Source organism: Strix uralensis, chromosome Z, assembly GCF_047716275.1.
Source record: "Strix uralensis isolate ZFMK-TIS-50842 chromosome Z, bStrUra1, whole genome shotgun sequence".
In the NCBI taxonomy this organism is placed as follows: Eukaryota; Metazoa; Chordata; class Aves; order Strigiformes; family Strigidae; genus Strix; species Strix uralensis.
In genome coordinates this window covers 90251732-90274072 of record NC_134012.1, presented here as the reverse complement: position 1 = coordinate 90274072, position 22341 = coordinate 90251732, and the positions used below count along the sequence as shown (strand labels likewise).

Below are 22341 nucleotides of genomic sequence, written 5' to 3'. Positions count from 1 at the left end.
GCTGCATTACCTCCAGTTATCTCCATTTCCCAGCAGAGAAATAGAGGTAAGTTAAAACCAAGAAACTCACAGCTCTGATTCACATCCCATTGCTGTTATCCTTCATCCCACTGCTGCACCATAAACAGGGGCTCAGCAGGCCTGCTAAGAGGAAGCCAAACTCTGCTAAAGCAGGGGAACTCACTCCAGAGGCTGATATGGCAGGCAAAGCCCACTACAACACAATCCCATCTCTGTTGGTCAAAACTAAGAGCAGTAACACAGGAAAGTCCCAGCCCAACAGCTGTACTGCAACATAACAGCTGGAGGCAGCTGGTCCCCCTCAACCTGGGAACTGTGGCTGGGGAAAATACCAACAGGGAGACCACAAGCATCTGCAGGGCACACCCATAAGAAGGGCAGCATAAGCAAAGCTGCAAGGCTGGGCCAGGCATGCCAAGGTTTTACCAGCTGCCGTACCCAGCAAGGAGAAGGCTGAAGGCTCTGTTAGTGTATTACCTAATCCCTCCAGGCATTTGGGATGGGGCTTGCCACTTCCCATCGCTTCCTTCCCAGCCAGCCTCCTCATTTGTGCCTTACTCCTGCAACCAGACACGCTCTGGAGATGAATCCCCATCCTTCCATGCCACTCAGCTTTGCACACCCACTGCTATCTGTCTGCCTGCAGCCTCTTAGCAGTCAGACCCAGTCACCAGAATATGTAAAACTTCTTATAGGAACCCTGTAGGCCCATGGTAATTACAGACAAACTGCAGTGCTGGTTGGGGCTGGCTGTGCTGTCATTACCAGCAGCAAAGATAAAACCTCTGAGCAGGCTCTCAAGTTACTTAGATTACAACTCTATTCAGTTTAGCAGTGCTCTTCGTAGTAGCACCCATTTTACAGCAACATCAGCTGGGCACCGTGCAGCGTTTCACACAGTTTTACCTGCTCCCCAGTTCAAGTTTTTTATTTGTTTGAGGGTTTGTTTGGCTTTTGGGGTTTTTTTTAAGGCAGCCTTCTGTATAAGATACTTTGGTAGGATTTTCCCCCCTAAAGCCCTCACTAGACACCGCTTCCAAGGTTCATACTCATGTATTTCATTATTTCCAATGGAAATTGCATGCATCCCAGGTCCCTGGAGCATCGAGGGGGGGTGATTTAACTACTAATGACAGTGTGATAATTTTGTGCCTAGGTTTGGAGGCATCCTCTGCGGCTGTTTCTCCATTAAGTGCTTGGTGTCTTGAATTTTTCATGGCTAAGACATCTATGACTAAGGCATCCAGAAAGATTATTCTTTTTAAATACAGGTTAGGTACTCTTTTATTTGATTTGTGTGGGTGTTATTTCACTCAGCACTTCGGTGTCTTGTGACCCACTTACAGGCTGAAACAGGCTTCGGTGAACTTTCATGCCTTTATTTTCAGGTTGCTCTTAACTTACAAAAAAATCCCTCTGAGGCAACTCTATCCTTGAGTTTTAAATCAAAAACAGCTATTCTGTATAAGTGACTGTAGAAATGTTATATCAGTTCAATTTATAAGTCTCATGGGCTATGAGGGCCAAGTGTGGTCTCAGCAGGGCTCAGGGTGCTGGGCTTGCCTAGAAGGATAAGAAGTGCCAGGGATTGTTGTGGGCTTTTGTTAGCCCTCATGAAATCTTGTGTCCCATATCCAAGAGGGTCATGGACCCAGGGCATCTCCTGGTTTACACATGGCAGTTGAGGTGAAGCTGCTGCAAAGGCTCAGGTGCTCCTCACCCACCTCCAAATCCTCCCCCAGGCAGGAGAGAGCACTGGGAGACCTTCCAAGATCCCTTTGGAAGGAGTTTAAAAGGAAAAGAAAACCAACTTCTACCCCAAAACAACAGTGCCCTTGTGGGGAGGTCTGTTGGTGCCTGGCACTTTATTTCACTGGTATAACTGTGCCAGGAGAATGTGTGTGCTCTCCTGTATGGATATGCCCTTAAGGAGATTAAGCAGTTCAGTCTGTCTTTGAAGATGCTGTGAGGTGACTTAATTACAATGTAAATACATCTTCAGAGGGAAAATATCACAATATAACAGCTAGGAGTTACAGTCAGGATACCAGCCTTAGAAATGTAGGACACTTGCATTGTTTCAGCACCAGGTTAACCTTATTCAAATAAAGCTAGAGAAGCATGAAAAAGAAGCACAAGGCTCCCAGTCTCTTGATATCCTCACATCAAGGCAGGATGTCTTACCAGAAAATCTGATTTAGCCAAAACCCATGATGCACAGTGAGAAACAGATACAGCTTTTGGTCAGGAGACTGGACTGGATTTACTAGCAGTCTCTCCTCACCTTCAAAGTCACCTTCATTAACAGCTGCTTCACAAGCTCCTGCAGCTTCAAGGAGAAACTTAGCCATTTCAGAGCAAGGCAAGTGAAGACATAGATATGTAGAAATATCCCAATGACTTTCCACAACTTGAAATATTTGACTTGCATGGTATAATATGCATTGTAGTTTTGGTTTGGTTTTCTTTTTCTTTTTTTTTTTTTTTTAAGAACTGTGCAGTATAACAAGTCCTGAAGGAAAGCTAACAAGAAAGCAAAGTCACTTATTTAGAGGTAACACAGGCAGGAGACCAAGAACTGTCCCTAGAAGTAAGAGGCACCAAAGTAAGAAATATTTTATGTAAAAACTTAAGAAGTCCCTCTCATGCATTAGAGAACTCAACAACCTAAATGTTAGGTGCTTATTGAAACACACACATGGTCTGTCCTGTGATAAGAGCTGGTCGATTATTAAAGACCTCACATCCACATAAACAAAGGCAGTAAAAGAACAAACTGACTTGCAAAGGCAACAAGCGCTTGCAGAGCCATTGATTTCCCTGGGCACTGGGGTCCATCTGTGCTTTCAGTGGGCTCAGCTCACAGCTCCATCCCTTCCTTTCCACTCCATCCTGTCTCTGGTGCATTCCACCATGTGCTCAGAGACCCAGTTTCTAGTAGCAGCTGTAAACCGTTCCTTATGTTAACAAGGGACACCTGTTTTAAAATGTCCCCTTTCTTTTTCCAAAGATTTTAATGTTCTTCAGAAAGGTTTCTTCACATCCCTTGTGACTCAGTGCAGACAGATAGCAAGACTGAAAGTGGTGGGTAGTTTCTAAAGAAATCTAGAACACCTACATGCTTTTTAATTACACAGCTATGTAATTAAATTAATTACATAGCACTTAATTAAATTAAAAAACAATTACCACAATTTATGACATGAATCCAACTCTTTAGCAAACTGGGATTGCAGCTGAGTTTGCTTTTTGACTCTTTTTATTGATTCTCTGTAAATGATCCTGGCTGATGTTTTTAGTTATGCTGAAATAACAAAAGGCAGTTATCAGTAGGTGTTCTGACTGTGCATTCCTGGAGTGACATTAGTCTTTTTCTCCTCCTGAGGGAGGTTGGATGGAGGTGGCAATTTGTTTATTGGGCTTAAATGAGGTTGAATTGAAAAATAAGAGATGACAAGAACCTACACTGAACACTATGGTGTAAATGAGAGAGTCTCTTAATGTGTGGACTGCTATAATAGGAGAGATCTCTGCAGGGAATACAAGTTTGTGCTGCACCACTAAGTTCCTTGATATTCATTCATAAATATGGATGGGTATTAATTAGGAAAGGCAAGTATTTCACCAGCGCAAATATGTAATCCTGTCTTTGAAGAAAGTGACAGGTGTATGTATTTGCTGAAAATATCCCAGAAATTCATGCTTTTGCAAAATACTTTTCTCATCCCTCTTTGTTTGACAGAAATATCCACAATAAGAATCTTTCCCTTACCACTTGAAGTAGTGAAACAACTTTATGAATAACACCCATGGACTTGCATGACTTTGCAAAAGCTCAAAAAACTTCTCAGCCCAAGCTATCTGACAGCAGTGGACAGGGGTGCAGAGCTTCTCCCCCTCCCCACATCCCCCATGTCATGCTACAGGCAGGTCTGGTGCCTTGCTTGGGGTTTGCTGCCTGCATGAGGCCACCTTGGTACATTATCTGCCTGATGTCAACATCATCCTGCAAAAGGAATGTTGTTTCTGGCAGTTTGGCTAGCAGTATCTCCAGCCTATCAGTCAAATCAGACATTAAAAATCTGCATCTAAATCCAGTCCCATGAAAGAACTGAAAAATATTTCTAGCATGTGTAAAATTTTGGGGCATTCAAGACAAAGCTGAATAACATTGTGAGGACTGCTTTTCTCCTGCTCGAACAAAATAAAAGCAGACCACCCTCTATTTCCCAGTCTCTCCCTCTGTTGTATGACCAGCCTGCTGAGCAGGAAGTGTTGGAGTATACAACTATAGCAGTCACAGTCAAAGTGATGAAGCTGATCAGAGAATTACAGAAATATTAGCTGAGAAGGACCTTTGGAGGTCATCCAGCTCAACCTCCCACTTGGAGCAGGGTTTTTGCCAACACTGAATCCGGTCAGCTGTGGCTTTGTCTAGACAAGTGTGTAAGACCTCCAAGGATGGAGATATCACAACGTCTCTGGTTAGTCTGTCTCAGGGCTGCACTACCCTCCTAGTGAAAAATTATTCCTAAAGTCCAATTTGAAACTCAAAAGGTGCAGTCTGATGCTATCATCCACTGGTATATTATCTGCTGTTACTGAGATTACTTGGTCCCTGTTATTTTTTGTAACTCCCCCCCAAGTAGTTGTGATCCCCTAGTCCTTCTCTTCCCTACATTAAACAATCCCAGCTCCCTCCACCTCTTCCTGTAGGCCATGTCCCTCAGACTCATCACCATCCTGATAGCCCTTCACTGGGCCCTATTTCCTCACATCCTTTTTGAAACAGGGGACCTGAAGCTGGACATGGTATTGCTGATGTGGATGAAATCTCCAGTGTGGAGAAGAGAGGGCTAACAACTTCCCTCAAACTGCTGCCCAGCTTCTTCTTGTTGTGATGAGAGTGTTCTGGTGGCTTGTATTCAACATGGTCTATGTCCTTTCCAGCAGTGCAACTCCCACTTGGCTCCCAGCCTGCACCAGTATATTGGGTTTTTTCCTATCCCAGGTGCAGGACTTTGCACTTCTCCTTGCTGACCTTCCTCAGGTGTCTCTTGTCCCCGTGTCAAGCTTCTTTGTATCCCTCTCAATTGAAGCTCCTCCATTTGGCATGTCAGCCATTCTCCCCTAACTTATTATCATCCACAATGAGAATGCACCTTGTTTCTTCATGCAGGTAGCTGATGATGCTACTGAACATTATTAGTCCTTGTCTGCTACTGGAGTCCAGTGGTCCAGCCAATTTTCACCTCACCTAACATTCCAGTCTTCCAGTCCATACTTCCACAGCTTCTTTCCGAGAGTGCTGCAGAGACAGTGGTGAAAGCCTTCCTGCAGCCAAGTAGTCTTATGTCCACTGCTCTCCCACCATCCTCACAGAAAGGCATTTCATCACAGAAGGCAGTTTGTGCCTTGTGTGTTTGATCAGGCCAGTTTGCGCTTCACAAATCTTTGACCATTCTCTAGTGCCTTCCTGCCCTGTTACGTGTTTGGAAGCAGACTCAAGAGGTTGTGCTTCCTGAACTCGCCTGGGACTTGAGACAAGGCTGACTGTATCATGTTCTCTGTCTTAAAGACAGCAACAACACTGGCCCAGTCCTCAAGGACCGAGTTCTGGTGCAGACTAAGAAGAGTACATCATCATTTTTCCATATTTCATGTCACTTGATTATTTCCCTCACTCATCAATGGACCCACATTGTTCTCTATGTGCATCTCCCTTGCAAATGCTCTAGATCTCCACTGGTGAGTGTGGGAAACTTAGAGGCATGGGGCTCCTAGCCTCTGGAGAGGAGACAAGCCTGGGAGGAGAGGAGATTCCAGGGCAGCCTTGACAGCTGGCTGCACATCTGAAACCAGCAAGAGGCAAATCTGCAAGCCCTGAGCAGCTCAGAGGCACTGATGTGGGAGAGCTGGGACTCATTTGACTCTACAACCAGAGCTGAGGACCAAGCAGATTTGAATCCCATGCATTACTGTAACCCCACAGGGTAAACTCTCAGCTTTCTGAACTTCTTTCTGTGCCACTGATGAACATAACCTGCAAGACATGCTAAGAACAGAATAGTCACCAAGCTGCTTGTACCTCTAGTTATCTTCTAAGCAATTGCCTTCTGAAGATACACTTCAATTAAGGCTGCAGTAATGGTTACTTCTCTCCATCGTTGTGCAGAGTAAACGAAGATGTGTCAGACATTTCTGCTTAACCTTCTTAAACTTTGTGCTCACTGTCAGCCATATGTGATCTTGGCAGCAGGTCCTGTCCATTCTCTACAGAATAATAAATAAGAGGATACTTTAGTATGGTCAAAAGATTTCTTTGCTTCCTCTTCAAAGAAAATGTAAGAAGTTAATTTAAATGTCTGTAAATGTTGTGTACATATTCACCTGCACGACAGTGCTGCTCATACAGAAGGGATTCTCTATGTCTTTGGCTGAGTGTCTCAGACTTGGGTATATTAAAATGCATGTAAATCCTCAGCTGGATCTCAGAAGGAAGCTCTCAATAACTAGGGCCTAACACCAGGGAACATATTTGCAGCAAGGCATTTATTAATGCAGTGAATTTAGCTCCATTTCCTGTTTGCAACGTATCCAACAGACCCCAGTTGTTATTCCAAATGTGTTTATAATTGCATTTTATTTCAGGCCTGTTTTATTTGTATGTATTCCAGTTTAAGGAAGGTCACACGCACTCCCTTGTTTCAAGTACAACCGCTCACCCGCATGATGCGGTGTTTTCCCAGATGACCGAAAACTTTGTGAACAGCCGGTTGTTCCTCTCCCACGCAGGCACAAGCACAGCCCCAGACACATCTGCAGTGTATTGACTGGTGGGCACCAGCCAGACCCCTCAATGCACAGCCCTCCAGTCTTCTCTGCCATGCTCAGAGAAACTCTTCGACCCTGAAGGTCTCCTTGGCACACACGGAGTGGGACCACCGGGAGCACAACCTCCATGGGAAGGTGCTCAGGTCTATCATGGCTATGACAGTTCATGGTGTGCCTGGATGGAGAGCAGCTCCCACACCACCCAAGAGGCAGCAAATCCTCCTAGCCTCTGGCCCATGGCCAACTCCCAATTTCACCAGGGGAAAAAAAGAGTAATGAATCATGTATCCGTACAAGTTCTTTTCTAAATGTCATTAAGAACATTGCATAAGATTAATGGCCTCAGGAATCTCAGACCTTTCCAGGAGAGGAAGCTCCCTTGGACCAATTTTTGTTCAGGCACCAGTGTGACTTCTCCATCAAGGGCTCTGCTTACTGTCACAGCTGAGGTGGCTTACTGTGAGATTGCTGCTTGGAGAAACAATCTGGTTTTGCTAAATTCCTTCTGCAAGTCCCCTAAACACAAGGTCCGAGATTTTTTATGGTGTGTAGGCGTTGTTCTGTTTAGCATTGCAAAACTTATACATGACCTAGCTAAATCGTATTTTCAGAAGTGACTGAGGTCCTCAGGAGCTTAAGGAGTCAGAGAAGGATTTTAAAAGCTGGTTGAGACATGATTTGGTTTCATTTGAACAGGCAGGAAACAAAGAAGGACCTATAAAGATGCCCTGGCAGTGGCAAAGAAAGCTTATGAACTGCCTGTCATTTTGCTTTACAATCACCAAAGTCTTCTCCTAACACTTACCCTCAAGATCAATCCCAGGGCAAAGGGAGAAAAAAATCCAAGATTTGAATAAATGTACAAAGGGAAGGGGAAACAGATAATAAATCCTGAAGGACTAGTACATTAGATGATGGCAAATCCTGTCTGAGTAGACATCAGATGCACTAGATGGGAAGTAACTGAATGATGTATTGGGAGTCAAGAAAGCAAAAATTAAAAACTAAAATATTTTAGTCTATTTTGCCAGAAAAACAGCTTATGTGATCACATCTTAAATGTATCTGTGCCTCTTTCTTCTCCCACTTATCCCTTTTAATCAAATTAAATAGAAGAAACCTTCCAAATAATTTAATAAATAGCCAAATAGAGAAGATGCTTTTTTTGAGCTGCAACAGAAAGTCACCTCTTTGTTAACAGAGAGGCCAAAAGGGAAAATTACTTTTGTATATAATGTTCTCATTGTAGGAAAAGCTTGAGTAAGAGATAGCAAGTCCTTAGAGCACTGGCTTAGGAACAAGATCTACTTAGAGAACTGGCAAAATCATGATTCTCAGCTGCAAGTCCTCCCTGCTGCATGGACAACAGCTTGCTTTTGAAGGAGGCAATGAGCAGTTTCAAGGTAAATTAGCATCAGGTTTTGTTCACCTTAACAAACCCCATGTTATAAGCTGTAGCAGGCAGCCAACTGCTTCAGTTCAGCCACAGTGGCAGCTAGTATCGACAAGCGTATTTGTTGAAGAAGGGGAGGTTCCTTGAGGCACTGGCAGGGAATGAAAACAAGAGGAGAAAGTGACTCCAAGGACAGGGTAATGGAGAGTCAAGCTCAAACTGACAGTAGAACTGAGAGCAAAAAAAAGGTTAGTAATAAAATGGCAAGAGTGGAAACATCTAAGGTTGGAAGTCAGCACAACTCATTCATGAGCACAAAAGAGGAAATCACCAAGCAAGAAGGAAAGAGAAGAAACAGACAAGACAAAAGTCACAAGACAAAAAAGCTGAAACAGCAAATTGTCTGGTAGTACAGAAAGGTGGGGAGGGGAAGGGGCGAAGCCAAAGGCTACTACTCATCACCATTTCTTTCCCTATTCTTTTCTGCTTAGGTATCAGCTCTTCTTCTTAGTTTCTACAGAAGCTCTTTCTCTTGAGTTAGAAGGCATTCCTTACCATCAGGTTTTCACAGGCTTCCGTGCTGCTGCTTTGTAGGCAGGAGAAAACAAGACCCAAAGGGAGGAAATCCCAGATCTTATTCAGAGACTAACATGGGAGCAGCTCTGGCCATGTTCTTCCCCATCCAAAGATCCCCTCCTACACACACCTGAAATCCCCCTTATATTTGACACTTACAAAGCACTTGACAGCATCTCATTTCCTGAGTAATTAAACTGTTGTATACTTTAAACATTACCTAGAATAAATTAGTTCCTTTTTCAAGAAATCTGTACTTCTGGGAAGCTGGAAACCCCTTTCCATGCGGCAGGATAGATGGACAGCAGGGAGAACTAGGACATAACACACTTTGACTACCTGAAGTGCCTGAAGCCCAGTTCAGGCAGAACTGAGGCTTTGATGAAAAATCTTAAGGTTCTGTTTCCCAAACTGGTGAACACCAGAGCTTCAGGAAAAACTGGAAATTACTTAGCAAATGAAAAAAAAATTCCTTTAGGTATTGCATGTATATGATACACAGTAACCATTTGCAGCACATAGCTTGAAAGGGTGCTTTATTTTGTTTCAGTACAGATTCAGTCCAGTTCACAGAGAACACATTAGTTAATACATATCTTCACTTTGTAGGAGAAATAGGCATGAACACATGAGCACTCAGTCACCAGCCTTTTATAGCCTATTTATGCAACTTTTGCCTCAAAAGCATTGTGTATGGCACACAGGTTTCCCTAGCATCCCATATAGGAGCACTGTAGCATCATCTCTAGAAACACAGGAGAGGAGGATGTAAATCTCAATGACTGCAAAACTATATATATACACACACACACACACTGCTTGGGGATTTAGCTTTCAAAAGCCTGTTTTTGACATTTACTTGGAAGTTTGTTTTAAAAGAATGTGTCCCTGAATAATATATGTTCTTCCTTGAGGCACACGTTCAAGTTCAGGCTATGGATATCAGTCTCCATTTTAAGCAGCCATTGAGGGCTGAGGACTCAGAGCAGCCAAAACTGTCTTAAAACCAGGTCTCCAGGTCTTCATGAGCTGCAGTAGCAGCTAACAGGAAGAAGGGTACCTGAATCTCAGCAGAACAAAGCAGTGTCCCATGTTTAACCATTTTATTAGAACCTGAAATAGCAACAAAGGCAATGATGTTAGCTAAATCAGTTCCTGTTAACCTACCAAACTTACCTTCCTTGTTAGACATAAGGCCTGGTAGCACTTGTGAGGCTTTGGGTTTTTTAAAGCACAACATAGGCCTCAAGACTCCAAGCTTGCACCAGGTGGTCTAGCAAAAGACATTGTCAGTCTTCACAAAACCTTCATTACTTACATCAAAGTTCTTTGATACACCCTGTACAAATTCTCCCCATCACAGTCAAAGGTTCTATCTTTAAGCAAAATAAAGCTGATACTGTAGGCAGTTATCTTCTATGTGAAAAAATAAATTAAAAAAACCCAAACCACCAAATCTTCTTTCTAGGGGAGATTAAAGGGTGACTTCTTTTAAACCATGTTGGCTGTAGAGTGTAACAAACCCCCGATATCCTCCACAACCTAACATGAAACTAGCAGGCACATGGAAAATACAGAATGAAGATGAGAGGGCTGAAAAGGGACAATGAAAGGTACACTTTTAGCCTGAAGCATGTTTCAAGTAGCTTAGATTTTCAAACTAATTTTAAAAGTTCTGTGCACTTAACTTGCTCCTGAATACTCCACTATTTTTCTGACCTTTCCACCTAATTACTTTTCTCTCCTCTCAAAGAGCAACAGAAAATGAGAAAACAGATCACAGGAGAGAGAATGAAAGCAGTGAGTTAGCATATACTGTCAAGTACAGAAAATATTCTGTAAGACGCCAAATGTAAGAGCAACACAGCAACTTTCAGTTTTCCTCCACTTAAAGCAATCATGTTTTGAAATGTTTAAATGAAAATGTCCAAAGTTCATGCCCAAGCTCCTCAAAGTTTTAAACACAACATCTTACAACTGAGAGAACACTGTTTGTCTTTTTATTTGTAAACCAGAGTTTGAAATATCTTACAAGATACTTTTAATTTCACTTTTCTAAAGAAACAGCATTTAAGAACTGAAAGAACAGTGTGCCATTAAATGTTAAGGACCATATTGTTATAAACCTTTATTAAAAAAAGGTTATACAGGTATGATGAATTTAAGTTGCATTTTAAAGTCAACTACTTAAGCATCTAAATGATTGGAAATGAAGTGCAAAATTGAAAGTCCAGTCACAAATGAGGCTGTAGAGTTGTGCTCAAGATAGAAGAGGTCTTACCCACGGCAGGCACAGCTGCACACTCACAGGCTAACTCAGTCTGTCTCAGCCATGAATCCTGCAGATCTGAGCGACACCACCGATGAAGTGAGTTTGATCTACTTAATATAAACTTTCCCTTTCTAATAAGAAGGATATTAACTAAAGCTTTCAGTTAAGCAATAAAACCTTTCTAATTAGCAACAAAAAATAAAAATGACATGCTTGCTCTGTTTCAGGCACTTTCAAGATCATATTTTATTTACTGTAGGTAAAAAGCTAGTATACAGATTAAGGGATCCCTTAAATTTCAACTCTACAGGTATACACCATCTAGTATTCTTGCTCTGAATATTAACCAAAAAAGTTTCTAAACACCTGTAAGCCCCACTATAAATCTGCATTGTTATGAGGAAAAAGAAATATAAATCAATGCTTAATTTTTTCAGTACATAATATTTACACTGTGAAACCAATGGGAGATAACAAGCAGTGGCAAAGAGGCAATAAATTTTAAAAAGCCCAAGTTTTATATTTTTTTTTACAATAGTGTGCTAATCAGCATAGTTGTATATAAAAGATAAAAATATAGCAGAGCATCCCATTACAGAAATCTTAATCATCTGAACTGCAGTCATTACTTGCTAACTGCTTACATGCAACACCTGCTAGGACTGACTTTTTGTTTTTAAGGTGTAAAATCAATTATGAGGTTGAGACAAACATTAATTTGTGTACAGAATTAAAAACTGCACTCAAGAATTGTACTAGACACAAGCCTCTTCCACACAGGAGGAAGGGAAAAAAAACAGTACAAACAATGATAAAAAGTGGTCTCTTTCCGTACACTAATTATCAAAGGCAATGCATAGGCTGAGAATACCTGGATGGCAGACTCTGTAGACACTGGAAACAAACAGCTTTCACATACATGCTCTTTACGTGAGGCCTTTTTTCCACTGAATGGCAATGACTGACAGCAAATAAGGGGCACCAGGTGTACAACTAAGTAGATCTTGCAAAATACTACGATGGGGCAGTTGTTAATATACAATTTGAACTATATATACAATATAATGGAATGTATCCCATCCCAAAACTGGTTTATGAAACAATTGGACCTTTCTATACTAGCCTTATGACTCAGCTATCCTTCTAATGAAAATATAAGTACACAAGAGACTTGTATGAGAATTAAAATTTATGGGGCATTTTACAGGAACTATTGACAAAGCTGCTTAATGGCATTCTGCTTTTAAAGTCATTTTGTTAGATATAATTGAAACAACATCTGTGTATAAAATGTCCTGACAGACACTTCAACGTGGAGCTTTGGTGCTTTAAAAAGGCCCTTTTTAATCTGTTACGAATTGTACTGCAGAGGTATCGATGCATGCACACATCTGTGTCAGCTGAGACTAGTGATCCAACTGCATGCACATTTCCTCCTTGAGGTGCTTTCCATGTTAAACCACTTCAGTAACAGTAAAATGAAAAATAGATCAAACAAAAGTATTTCAGATAACTCAAACTGAATAGGAAATGGAATGCCAATATGGCAGTAAAACCTTTTTCTGTTGTTGTTAAACAGGAAAGTCTCTTGTACCAGCAGAAACCTGTACACAGATACACAGAGAAGGAGGGAATACACCACTTATAATTCCCATTAAACAAGAGCCGATTCATCATGTGAGAAGGTACAAATTACAGAAAACATGAATAGTCAATAGAAGAGAAACAACTGGTTTACATGAAAGAAGAGAACACTTCAGTCTGAATGCAGTTATTTTGTGAAAGCTGCTACAACAGCCCACAGAACCTCATTCGTGTTGGCTTTCATACATTCAACCTCAGGGTCTAAATCCAGAAGCTGCCGCACTCTCTTTGTGGCTAAATCATACTGCTCATCCAAAAGGGGGGCAAAAGCGTTCTCCAGAACATCTGAAGCATGAGCTAAATAAACAAGTGCCAGCAAGCGCTTGTCCATGCGGTGAGGGTCATTCACCCATTTGTCAAGAACTGCTTCTTGAACCTTCCTGATGAGGCGCTGTTTGATATTGTTGTTGGTGAGAGGGTGTGTAGTCATGTCAAAAAGAAGGAAGTTCTGTTTCTCCGTTGTCAGTACACCTTTTTCCACTAGATTTTTAGCTAACCGTTCACGGACATTTCGTAGCTGGTAGTGCAACTTCAGTGGGTTCCATGTTTCACCTAAAAAAGCAAGCAAAAACCCCAACAGTCAGGAAAAGTTTAAGATGTACTATTAGAGTGATTCCCCTCCCCCCCCCGCCCCCCTCCCTCTCCCCTCTGGTGCAGAATGAGCTGTCAAATTCATATAGCTGACTATTACACTAAGATACTGTGCTAATGTCAGCATTTCTCTGATCTCTGACCTGCCCGGATACAGGCATAGACAGAGACCATGAGAGCCTCCTTGCAGGAACTTCAGTGCACGTTTCAAGTTTGTATGAAATGCTAGCTAAGCCATGTCTTGATTAAGGATATGACAAATAAGCAGTTTTGTACTGAAGAAAAAAATACAAAACCCAAACCAGTCATGAAGAAAGAGTTTACCTGTCGTAACAAAAATAAGCATCTCTTCTAATCCTGTGCATTTGTCTGCTTCCAGCCTTTTACCATTTCAGAGACTGGAAGAAGTGTCATTGCCTTTCCTTCTGCCACAGAGACAAGCTAATGCACACCCACCCTGTGCATTTCTCTATTTCTTCAGGTTTTCATCTTCTCTCCCTTCCTGCCCCCACCAGGTGAAACAGCGACCACGCACACGGGTGTGGGGGGGTGTGTATACACATGAACACATGTCGGGCAGGGGCTTTAGTATTTCTGTAAAAATTATTTCTAATGCTCTTTGTTAAGGCAGAAGAACTGGACCCTTCAGAGTGCGTGACTGCGTGTGCATAAAGGAGGAAATTTAAAAAGCACAAAATCAGCATCAACAGCTACTGATAAAGCTAAAATTGTTAAGCACCGAGAAATCCACCTTTGCTTAAGAGTTCACTTAATTAGCTAAAAATTTTAGGTCTAGCCTACCTAAGTATTTATCATAAGTATCAAGATCCCTTCCTAGTATAAAAGAGTCTATGCATTTTAAGATGCGAGAGAAGAAACCGCATTGCCTATTTCTTACAGAGATAGGGGTTTTCCTGTAAATGATACAGTAATTTCTGTATCAATTTGTTTATGTATCAGAAAGCTTTTTAAAAATTTGTTGGTTAACATACAATAAAATAATAATGGTAACAACCACCACCACAAGTGACTTCAAGGTTTTTCCCACTGTGATGGAGGGTGACATACACTGTATCCAAGTAACATCCAAGTTAAGTAAACAAATGAGGGGACACCAACTGCATAGTGAAAAGCAGAGAACCCCCAGGCCTGAACTACACAAGCCTCTATAGGTCCCACCCCTCATTGAATGCAATTCCTCAGCTTGACCATGAATGAAATTATCCTCCACATGCAAGAGTAGCTTCCTTACAGCCTTTCACAGGGCAAAGGCTATTTCCTAGATTTTTCTACATTTGTTAGGTGGATGTGGCTATGTGGTAATAAAAATCAGTACTGTGGTGACACCTTGTGACCAATCTCCTCAATTACACAGACACTTCCTTGTCCAAACACAGACAGATGTTTGTTACATCTACAGGAAGACCTGACATTTTGATCCAAACTTCTGTATTCCTTACACTTGCTTCCCTTAGAGGCTATCTTATAAACAACATCAGCCTAGCAAATATCACCTTACACATCCATATGAATACTTCGATGATGGCTTTGAACTCATACATACTGTAACTTCAAGCAGCATTCTTCACATCACTGATAATAACAGATAGAGAAGCTATTTTCCAGGATCAGGCCCTAAAGCAAAATTCTAGAAGCGTTTATCAGAAAACACCCCAAACAAAACAACAAAATATTTTTATTCAAAGGGCAGTCCTCTAAACCATGGAAAATGCAAAGAACCTAATACCATCCAAGAACTAGTAATTAACAACCATATGTAAGTAAAAATGATTGGTCCAAGCGTCAGCCACAGCACTAATGGTAACTATCTTCCCAGAGCCGAAGCTCAGCAGGGTCACGAAACACTTCACTTAGCTCAAAGAAAACCCACAACATTGTTCATTCATTAGCTGACCTTTTCTGGATCAGTACTAACTTGATGTGCTCCGCACTGGGAGAGAAGGTGAAATGTCAGCACAAATTATGTATTTGGGACAAGAAAAATGAATTGTTTTTGCAGGCTGTAAAAGTGAAGGAGAGCTGAGCAAGAACCAAACTGCAAGGCTACACAGCAGCCGTGCCCCCTACTGATAAGGGCTGCTTTGTTCTCCTGTTTCCCCCCTCTGCCCACAGTCAGGGAGCAAGAGGGGAGGGATGGCAAGGACAGGAGTATGAACTGATGTGCAAGGAAGGCTGTTTAAGGTGGTATAGGACGAATAAGAACAACATAATGAAAACAAGAAGGCAGAGAAAGGTGCAGAGATTTTGCTCGTTTTCAAAACTCATTTATCAGTTGTTTCAAGTAACAGATTGAGACAGACAACTTGAAATCTCATTACCCCCTACCTCCCAGAGGCATGTTGTTGACAAAACAGCGGGTTTTTTTCCTGCGCTGTTTGCGCAACTGAAGTACAGCTCTGATTTACTCCAAGGAAGCTGCATTTTACATGTTTTTTTGTAAAAACAGACAAACCCTGGTGCTGAATTCTGGCTACAGAAAAAAAACCCCAGCCAACAAAATAAAAGCACTACATGTTAAAAGATGGTCATTGTTAATTTCAGTTTAATTTATGCATCCTGAGGATACAGCTGTTGGCAAGGTATACAAAAAATGTTAACTGCAACTGTAAAGGTGAAATCTAAAGAAGTATCTAACATTTGAAAATATTTATTACATTTCTCCAGTTAATGGAAAAATAGAACTCCTGACTCTGTTTCTTTATGATCAACGGCCAAATCATACTCAATTTTTACATCTGAGTGGTGAGCTCCTTATGTCCTTTCTTCATCAGAAGATCTGAATACCGCATCCATATACCTATACTCCAAACTTCCACTAACCCTCATTTCCAATTACAGAGAAAGGCAGTTATATCTCCAGGGTGAAGTCCTGATTTACTTCAGAGTCAGTGGAAGGCGCCTCTTCCACAGAGTTGAGATGTCCTCTGACACTTCCACAGATCCTTTCTGTACCAAGTCAAGTCAAAAGCAACAGTTACTTATATTTGATTAAAGGCTACAATCAACAAGAGACTAACCTAGAGGACAGACTAATTAACTTTTTTGCATACTTTCTCCCCAAAAACCTTACAGTATAATCTCTAGTGATGACAGATAATTAGCTGGGGGGGGGGGGGGGGGGGGTGGGGCGGGAAGCAAATACATTATGTCCAAGGCTTACCACTAAGCAGTTCAATCCAATTTTGTACTGTTTCAGGAGGCTGGGTCTCTTTTATGTGTTTCAGAGCTTCATCAAGCAGAACATCCCCTGTAGGAGCATCTGACTTGCAAATCACCTAGGATACAATAAAACACAGTCAGTATTTTGACTTAATTAATATACCATAAACATCCACCAATAAGAACTGGAAAAATCTACCTGTTATCAAAACCAGAGAAATTAATTAAAAAAAAAAAAAAAAGGAACCAGCTCTAAGAATAAGCAACTTTAAAAAAATCCACCTAGTTGTTAAAAAACCTACCTGGGTTTTAATTACAAAGCTACATTAAGTCTCAGGTTACAGATAACTTAAACTAACCTTAATTAACTAAAACTATAGTGTTAATAACATGTTTAATACTTAGTTTTTTCAAGGAAGATAATCCACTAACCCGACCAGGTCCTTTGCTTCCTCCCCAAAACAAAGTATACTACAGTGTTAAACTACTCTCTGATTGCAGCCTATTTTACTGCTTCAAGTCAACTTATTCAAAACACTGCAGTTAAACAATTCAGCCATGTGAAATTGAGAAATCAATTACAAACTGAAAAAGCAGGAAAATTGGTTTTCTTCTTCCATGTATTCATGGATAAAAATAGGTTCAAGACAACATCTGGAAGTTTTACAGCTCTGAAGAACACATGGACCAGCAACACTATGTTCCATTTACTAACAGTTAAAACACGTGTATTAGCCAAAATATGTATCTACTAATAAACCCCTTAATATGCAATAATAAATGCAATATAATTTGTTATTTAATAACTTCTAAAATTAGTTGAGCTCTTCCCTCAAAAGAACACAGGAGAACAATAAAAAAAAAATCATTCACAGTAACATAGTAAAATTTAAGATTTAAGTAACTGCTTGTTTACCAGTATAAGTAGTAACATAAACCACATACAAATACAGTTTTTTCTGGTTAGAAAAACAAGAGCACCAAACAAAAACAGACAGATTAAACTAGTCCAAGTCAGTATGTTTGAATAAAAACAAAATAACAACAATAAAATCTATCTTTCTTTAGGTAAAGAATTACTACAGTCTCAAAACTATTTATGAAAATAATGAGTAATCTGGCAATTTAAATAGCTTTTCAAGTTAGCACTGTGCAAGTATCAGGTAAAAAAGATAACACGCAATTGACAGCAAAACTAACACATCAACACAATTCCACATATACAAGAGAAGCAGCAAGTGAAAGCTCTTATTTTTTTGTATGCTTCACAGTAGTCAGAAAGGTGTCCTGGAAAAGCTTTAAGTGTCCTACTGAAATACATCCCAAGTTTAGTTCTGTTCTGTAGTTCTAATAATCCTTACTATAAACAACAGAAGAGTACAATACAATTTCCAGCAAGATGATACAACCGGAGATGTGTACAAAGTCAATGAGATGAAATGAAAACTGCTGGAGAGATCTTTGTGAATACCTAACAGGCAAAAGCTGGAATACTATTTCCAATTTATATCGTATGTATAAAGAACAGAAACTTTAATAAAAATCAGCACGAATGAACCAGTCCACAATGCCAGGCTGAAAAGAACAAAGTTTGTTTAGATCCAAAAAGAAAGCATGTAAGGTATTTTTACAAAGACGGTATCAAAACAGTAGTTTAGGGTGACTACTTTGGGAAAAATAAAATACCAGCTTATTCTGGAAATACCGAAGATGCAGGATGTACTGTCAAAAACTTCAACAGGCAAATTAAACACATAGGGAGCTGCTGATTTGCATTCAGTGAAGAATTTTAAGACTAAACATCTGCCAGGGAGGAATCAGAGAAACCTCATTATCTGTCACTGCATAAAGATTAAATGGTCTCTTGAGATACAGTCCAGGTATCCATTTTGGGGAGCTGGAGATCACTCCAACCATAAACCCTGGATATTTGGGTTTACATGTAGTCTACAACTACATTTTAATCCAGACAAACCCTACTTGAAACTAAACACACAACAATGCTTATTTATCTTTCTGATTTACAAGCTTGCACCACAGCATCACACAAAACCTCTATTAACCACGTATAATGATATAACATATCTTCCAGCTTTATATCAAGATTCTGAATTTTTGGAAGTTTCTGTTCTTTATTATACAGGAGCATACTTCAAGTTAGGTTTTTAAGCTGCTAGATTGTAGCTATTAATAGACACCTTTCAGATATTCCTTTAATAATTAACCAAAACCCACCCAATTTATTTATCTTTACTTCTTTTCAAAACTGACATTCCAGCAGTATTTTAGTTTCTTTGAAGTGTCCCATATGACTAGTTTCACAGTAACCTTAGTTACGCTGGATTGCTCCAGCCAGCTGCAGTTGGTAACCTACCACTCATCATCTCATTTTAACAGGTAAGATGTGAAGTCATCTTTTTGACCTGTTTTATTATTAAAAAAACTATCAAGCAAAACAAGCCTCACTGAAGGGACAGAAAATGCTTTTAAAGTCTAGGATATACATAAGGCTTTTTTTTTTTTTTTAATTTAGAAAACAGCTTTCCTTGCTTATTTGGGGTTAAGATACTATTTTCTACCACTGCAGAGAAGTTTAAGAAGCTAGCATGAATATAATGCACCACGACAGTACAAGCCTAAACATACAGGCATTTAGAGGAAAGAGCTGTAAGGAGCACAGACTCCCCTGTTCAACTCAGGACTCCCTAAGCTCTTGCGAAGCAACAATCACAGTGATTTTGTTTACAAGTTTACCATTCTCTGTTGCCAGGCAAACAGCACCATTTCTTCTCACTTCTTTGCTACGCTGAATATTCACTGCACAGATTCTTCTGATTATCCTACCCCTCGAACAAAAGTATTTTGGAACACAGTTCTGTGGTATTTCTCTTCCCTTCCCAGCACGTGGAGACAGGCAGCAGTGGAAGCCCAGCCACCTCTCTCGTATCTTCGTGGATCTGCTCCTTCTTGAAGGATTTATTGATGAATGCTTCTTGACTAACTCTCTTCAGTCATAACAGCAGAAAAGAGTGGGAAATCAAGTGGGTTGAGGATCTTGTGAATTGAATCACCACAGAAGATTAAGCATCTACAAGGGGGAATTTTTTTTCTCTCTTTGACAGAGGAGCTAAGGTAAAGGAAGAAGCTAAGATCCTGGTTCTTCAGAGATTATGATCCTTAGCCTTATTGCAAAAAGTATTTATTCCAATTTTTCAGTGATTTATCAGGTACTAGACTTGCCTTGTATCCAACTGCTGATGAAATTTCAATTACATAGAATATTTAATTTGCATTTTCCACAATGCAGTTTTGCAATTAAGCAATGCTAAAGATTAAGCACTTCCTGCGTTGATTTTTAAGTAAACTTCATTATTTAGTTTTAATACAAAAATTCGGTCATGCACAAACCACTCAGAATTGTCAGCTACAAAATACTGAAGTTAATCCTTCACAGATCTGTTGGGATTTCTTTTGTTTTTAAGAACTAATGATTTGGTTTGCTTTCTGAGGCTGTAAGGCAGCACAAAGTACCATTTTCTATCTTCAGTAACAACTAGTCTGAGAAATTATATATAAACCTCAACATTCATTTATTTGTTTCTAAAATTGATACCAATATACAGAACTCTAAAATGATCCAGTGTGACGATCCGATGAAATCACAGTTAATGTCTCAAACATCCGATAGAGGACTATGGTAAAGGAAATTATTTCTACGGAAATGCCTGGGCTGTGCAGGTAATGGCAGGAAGACGCGCAAGAGGAGGAGGTCCCATGGAGGTGAGATCGCACTTTTCTGGGACTGAACTTCCCTGCCTTGAGTGACTCCGTAAAGAGCCAATAGAGAAGCCATTTTCACGATGCATGTGCCAAGAAGGTCAGTCAGACAACGGTCACACCTGCAGGGAGGGGGGAGTAACTCCCCAATGATCCCCAAGCCCACTGACCCATTTCCAGAAGAATCTCAAGGTACAAACTACACATGCACTAACGCAAGGAGAATTCTAGAAGCATAGACTGTGCATGATGCCTGATTAGCCTAACGAGTCCAAGTGCCCACCGGAAGAGGGGCAAGGAATTATAAAAGTACACAAGTCAAAGCCCCAGGTGGCTGCACCCTCCCGGAACTGGACCTCTAGGCTGGCTGGACCAACACTGGAACGAGAACTGGTGAAATCTTTCTTTTTCGTCTTTCCCTCTCCCTCCCTGCTTCTCTCACTCTCTTTTTCTCTCTTTCTCTTCTTTTCTTTCTCATTCTCTACTCCTGTATCCCCGCATATAAGGCAAGGCTTGTTGGGGCACGTTTACAGCTTGTTGGTCCATGTTGTAGGACTTGCAGCTTGTCAGTGTATGTTATGCAATGTATCGCTTGTCAGTGTATGTTAAGATTTACAGCTTGTCAGTGTATGTTACAAGGTTTACTGCTTGTTGCAGAGGTTGCAATGCTTACTGATGAAGTTTCATGCCAGTATCTGTTGTGAACAAATCAAGTCGAGTTTTGTGAATTAAAGAATCCCTGGTGTTGTTTCACCTTAATCCTGACCTGGGATCTGAGTTGTTGCCCTGAGAAACTGGGATGTCACATGCAATGATTACATACTCTTAAGCCAAATTTACGAGAATATTGCAACATAACATGTCATAGTGACTTTCAAAGTTCCACTAACATACATCAAGTCTTTGTTTCCCAGTTTCTCGGTCTCATTTGTCTTTCTGCAGCATTCAAGCATGGATTAAATGCATCTTGATCCATTCTGAAGTTCTGTCTTAGAAACTGCAAAAAATTATCAGCAAAGATCCACCTGATTTAAGGCTTTAAGTGCCCAAAGAACAGTTCTACCCTCTTGTTCTCACCTTATTGCTTGTGCTAGCAGTCTCACTTATGTCCCACCTGATGACAAGATCAAGTGATTCAAGTAAAAACTAAACTGATCAAAGAAGGAAATTAGTTTTCAGCCAGAGGGGTTACCTGACAAGGCTGCATAAGTGCTAGTAACAACCCAAGAGAGATGCCAATAAGTCTCTTCGCAAAGACAGGACCACCCTTCCCAGCTGCAACACAGTCTAAAATGACTGAAGTCTGAACTCCTCCCTTCAAAGCATGGCTTGAAGATACAGGGGTTTGAATCACAAATCAAAGCTTTGAGTTTTAAGGTTTTACCTTCCCACAAAATCTGAGGATGGACCTGGGCAAGGAGGAAGAAGCACTAGCCTGAGAGGCAGAAGCTATAGAAAATGGTATTGCTGCTGAATCACAATCTTGGATGCAGCTAGACAGCTCATTCCACTCACTAAGCACAGTATTTAATTCACTGTGAAAGCTGAGGGTGAGGGGAGCAAAGCCTGAAAAAGGGGGACAAGGAGGACACTTGGTAGAGTTGAGACACTTAAATCCAGCCAGGACAGAAACAGAACTGAAATCTGGTGTTAATGCAAAACTTCATACAAGGTACAAAGTAACACAAGTAATTCATGAGAATGATTTCTAAACTGAGAGAGGTGGTGCAGGGGGAAAAGAGACCTCATATGTATCAGCAGTTAGGGATTTTATTTGCCAGAAATTACTTAAGCAGAAACCAATTATCATTTGAATTTTAAATGAAAGCCTTTTTCATAGAACCCTCCTGCCTGCAAAAAGGAATCTCTTGATTGCCTTACAACAGCAGAAAGAATAAAACCTTTAATACTGGGTAGCTTTTAGATCTCCTTAAACAAAGGGGGAGGAGGGGGACAGAAGAAACAAACACACCTACCCACCCTCAAAACCACATGATAAAATTTAACAAAAAAACACCAACCATCCAACACCTGAAAACATACCACCACAAAA

General features: G+C 40.6%; 1 protein-coding gene across 5 annotated transcripts in view; it reads right to left on the bottom strand.

The window, feature by feature from the left end:
• Nucleotides 1-9343: 9343 nt before the first annotated feature.
• The window catches only part of GOLPH3 (golgi phosphoprotein 3), a 35898-nt gene continuing 22900 nt past the window's right edge, over nucleotides 9344-22341 (bottom strand). For all 5 annotated transcript variants that reach the window (XM_074856830.1, XM_074856832.1, XM_074856831.1 and 2 more), the window contains 2 exons: nucleotides 16513-16627; nucleotides 9344-13292 (listed from right to left, as the gene is read on the bottom strand). In XM_074856830.1, the coding sequence (XP_074712931.1) occupies nucleotides 12868-13292; nucleotides 16513-16627 (540 nt within the window). In that variant the 3' untranslated portion in view covers nucleotides 9344-12867. The remainder of the gene's footprint in view (nucleotides 13293-16512; nucleotides 16628-22341) is intronic.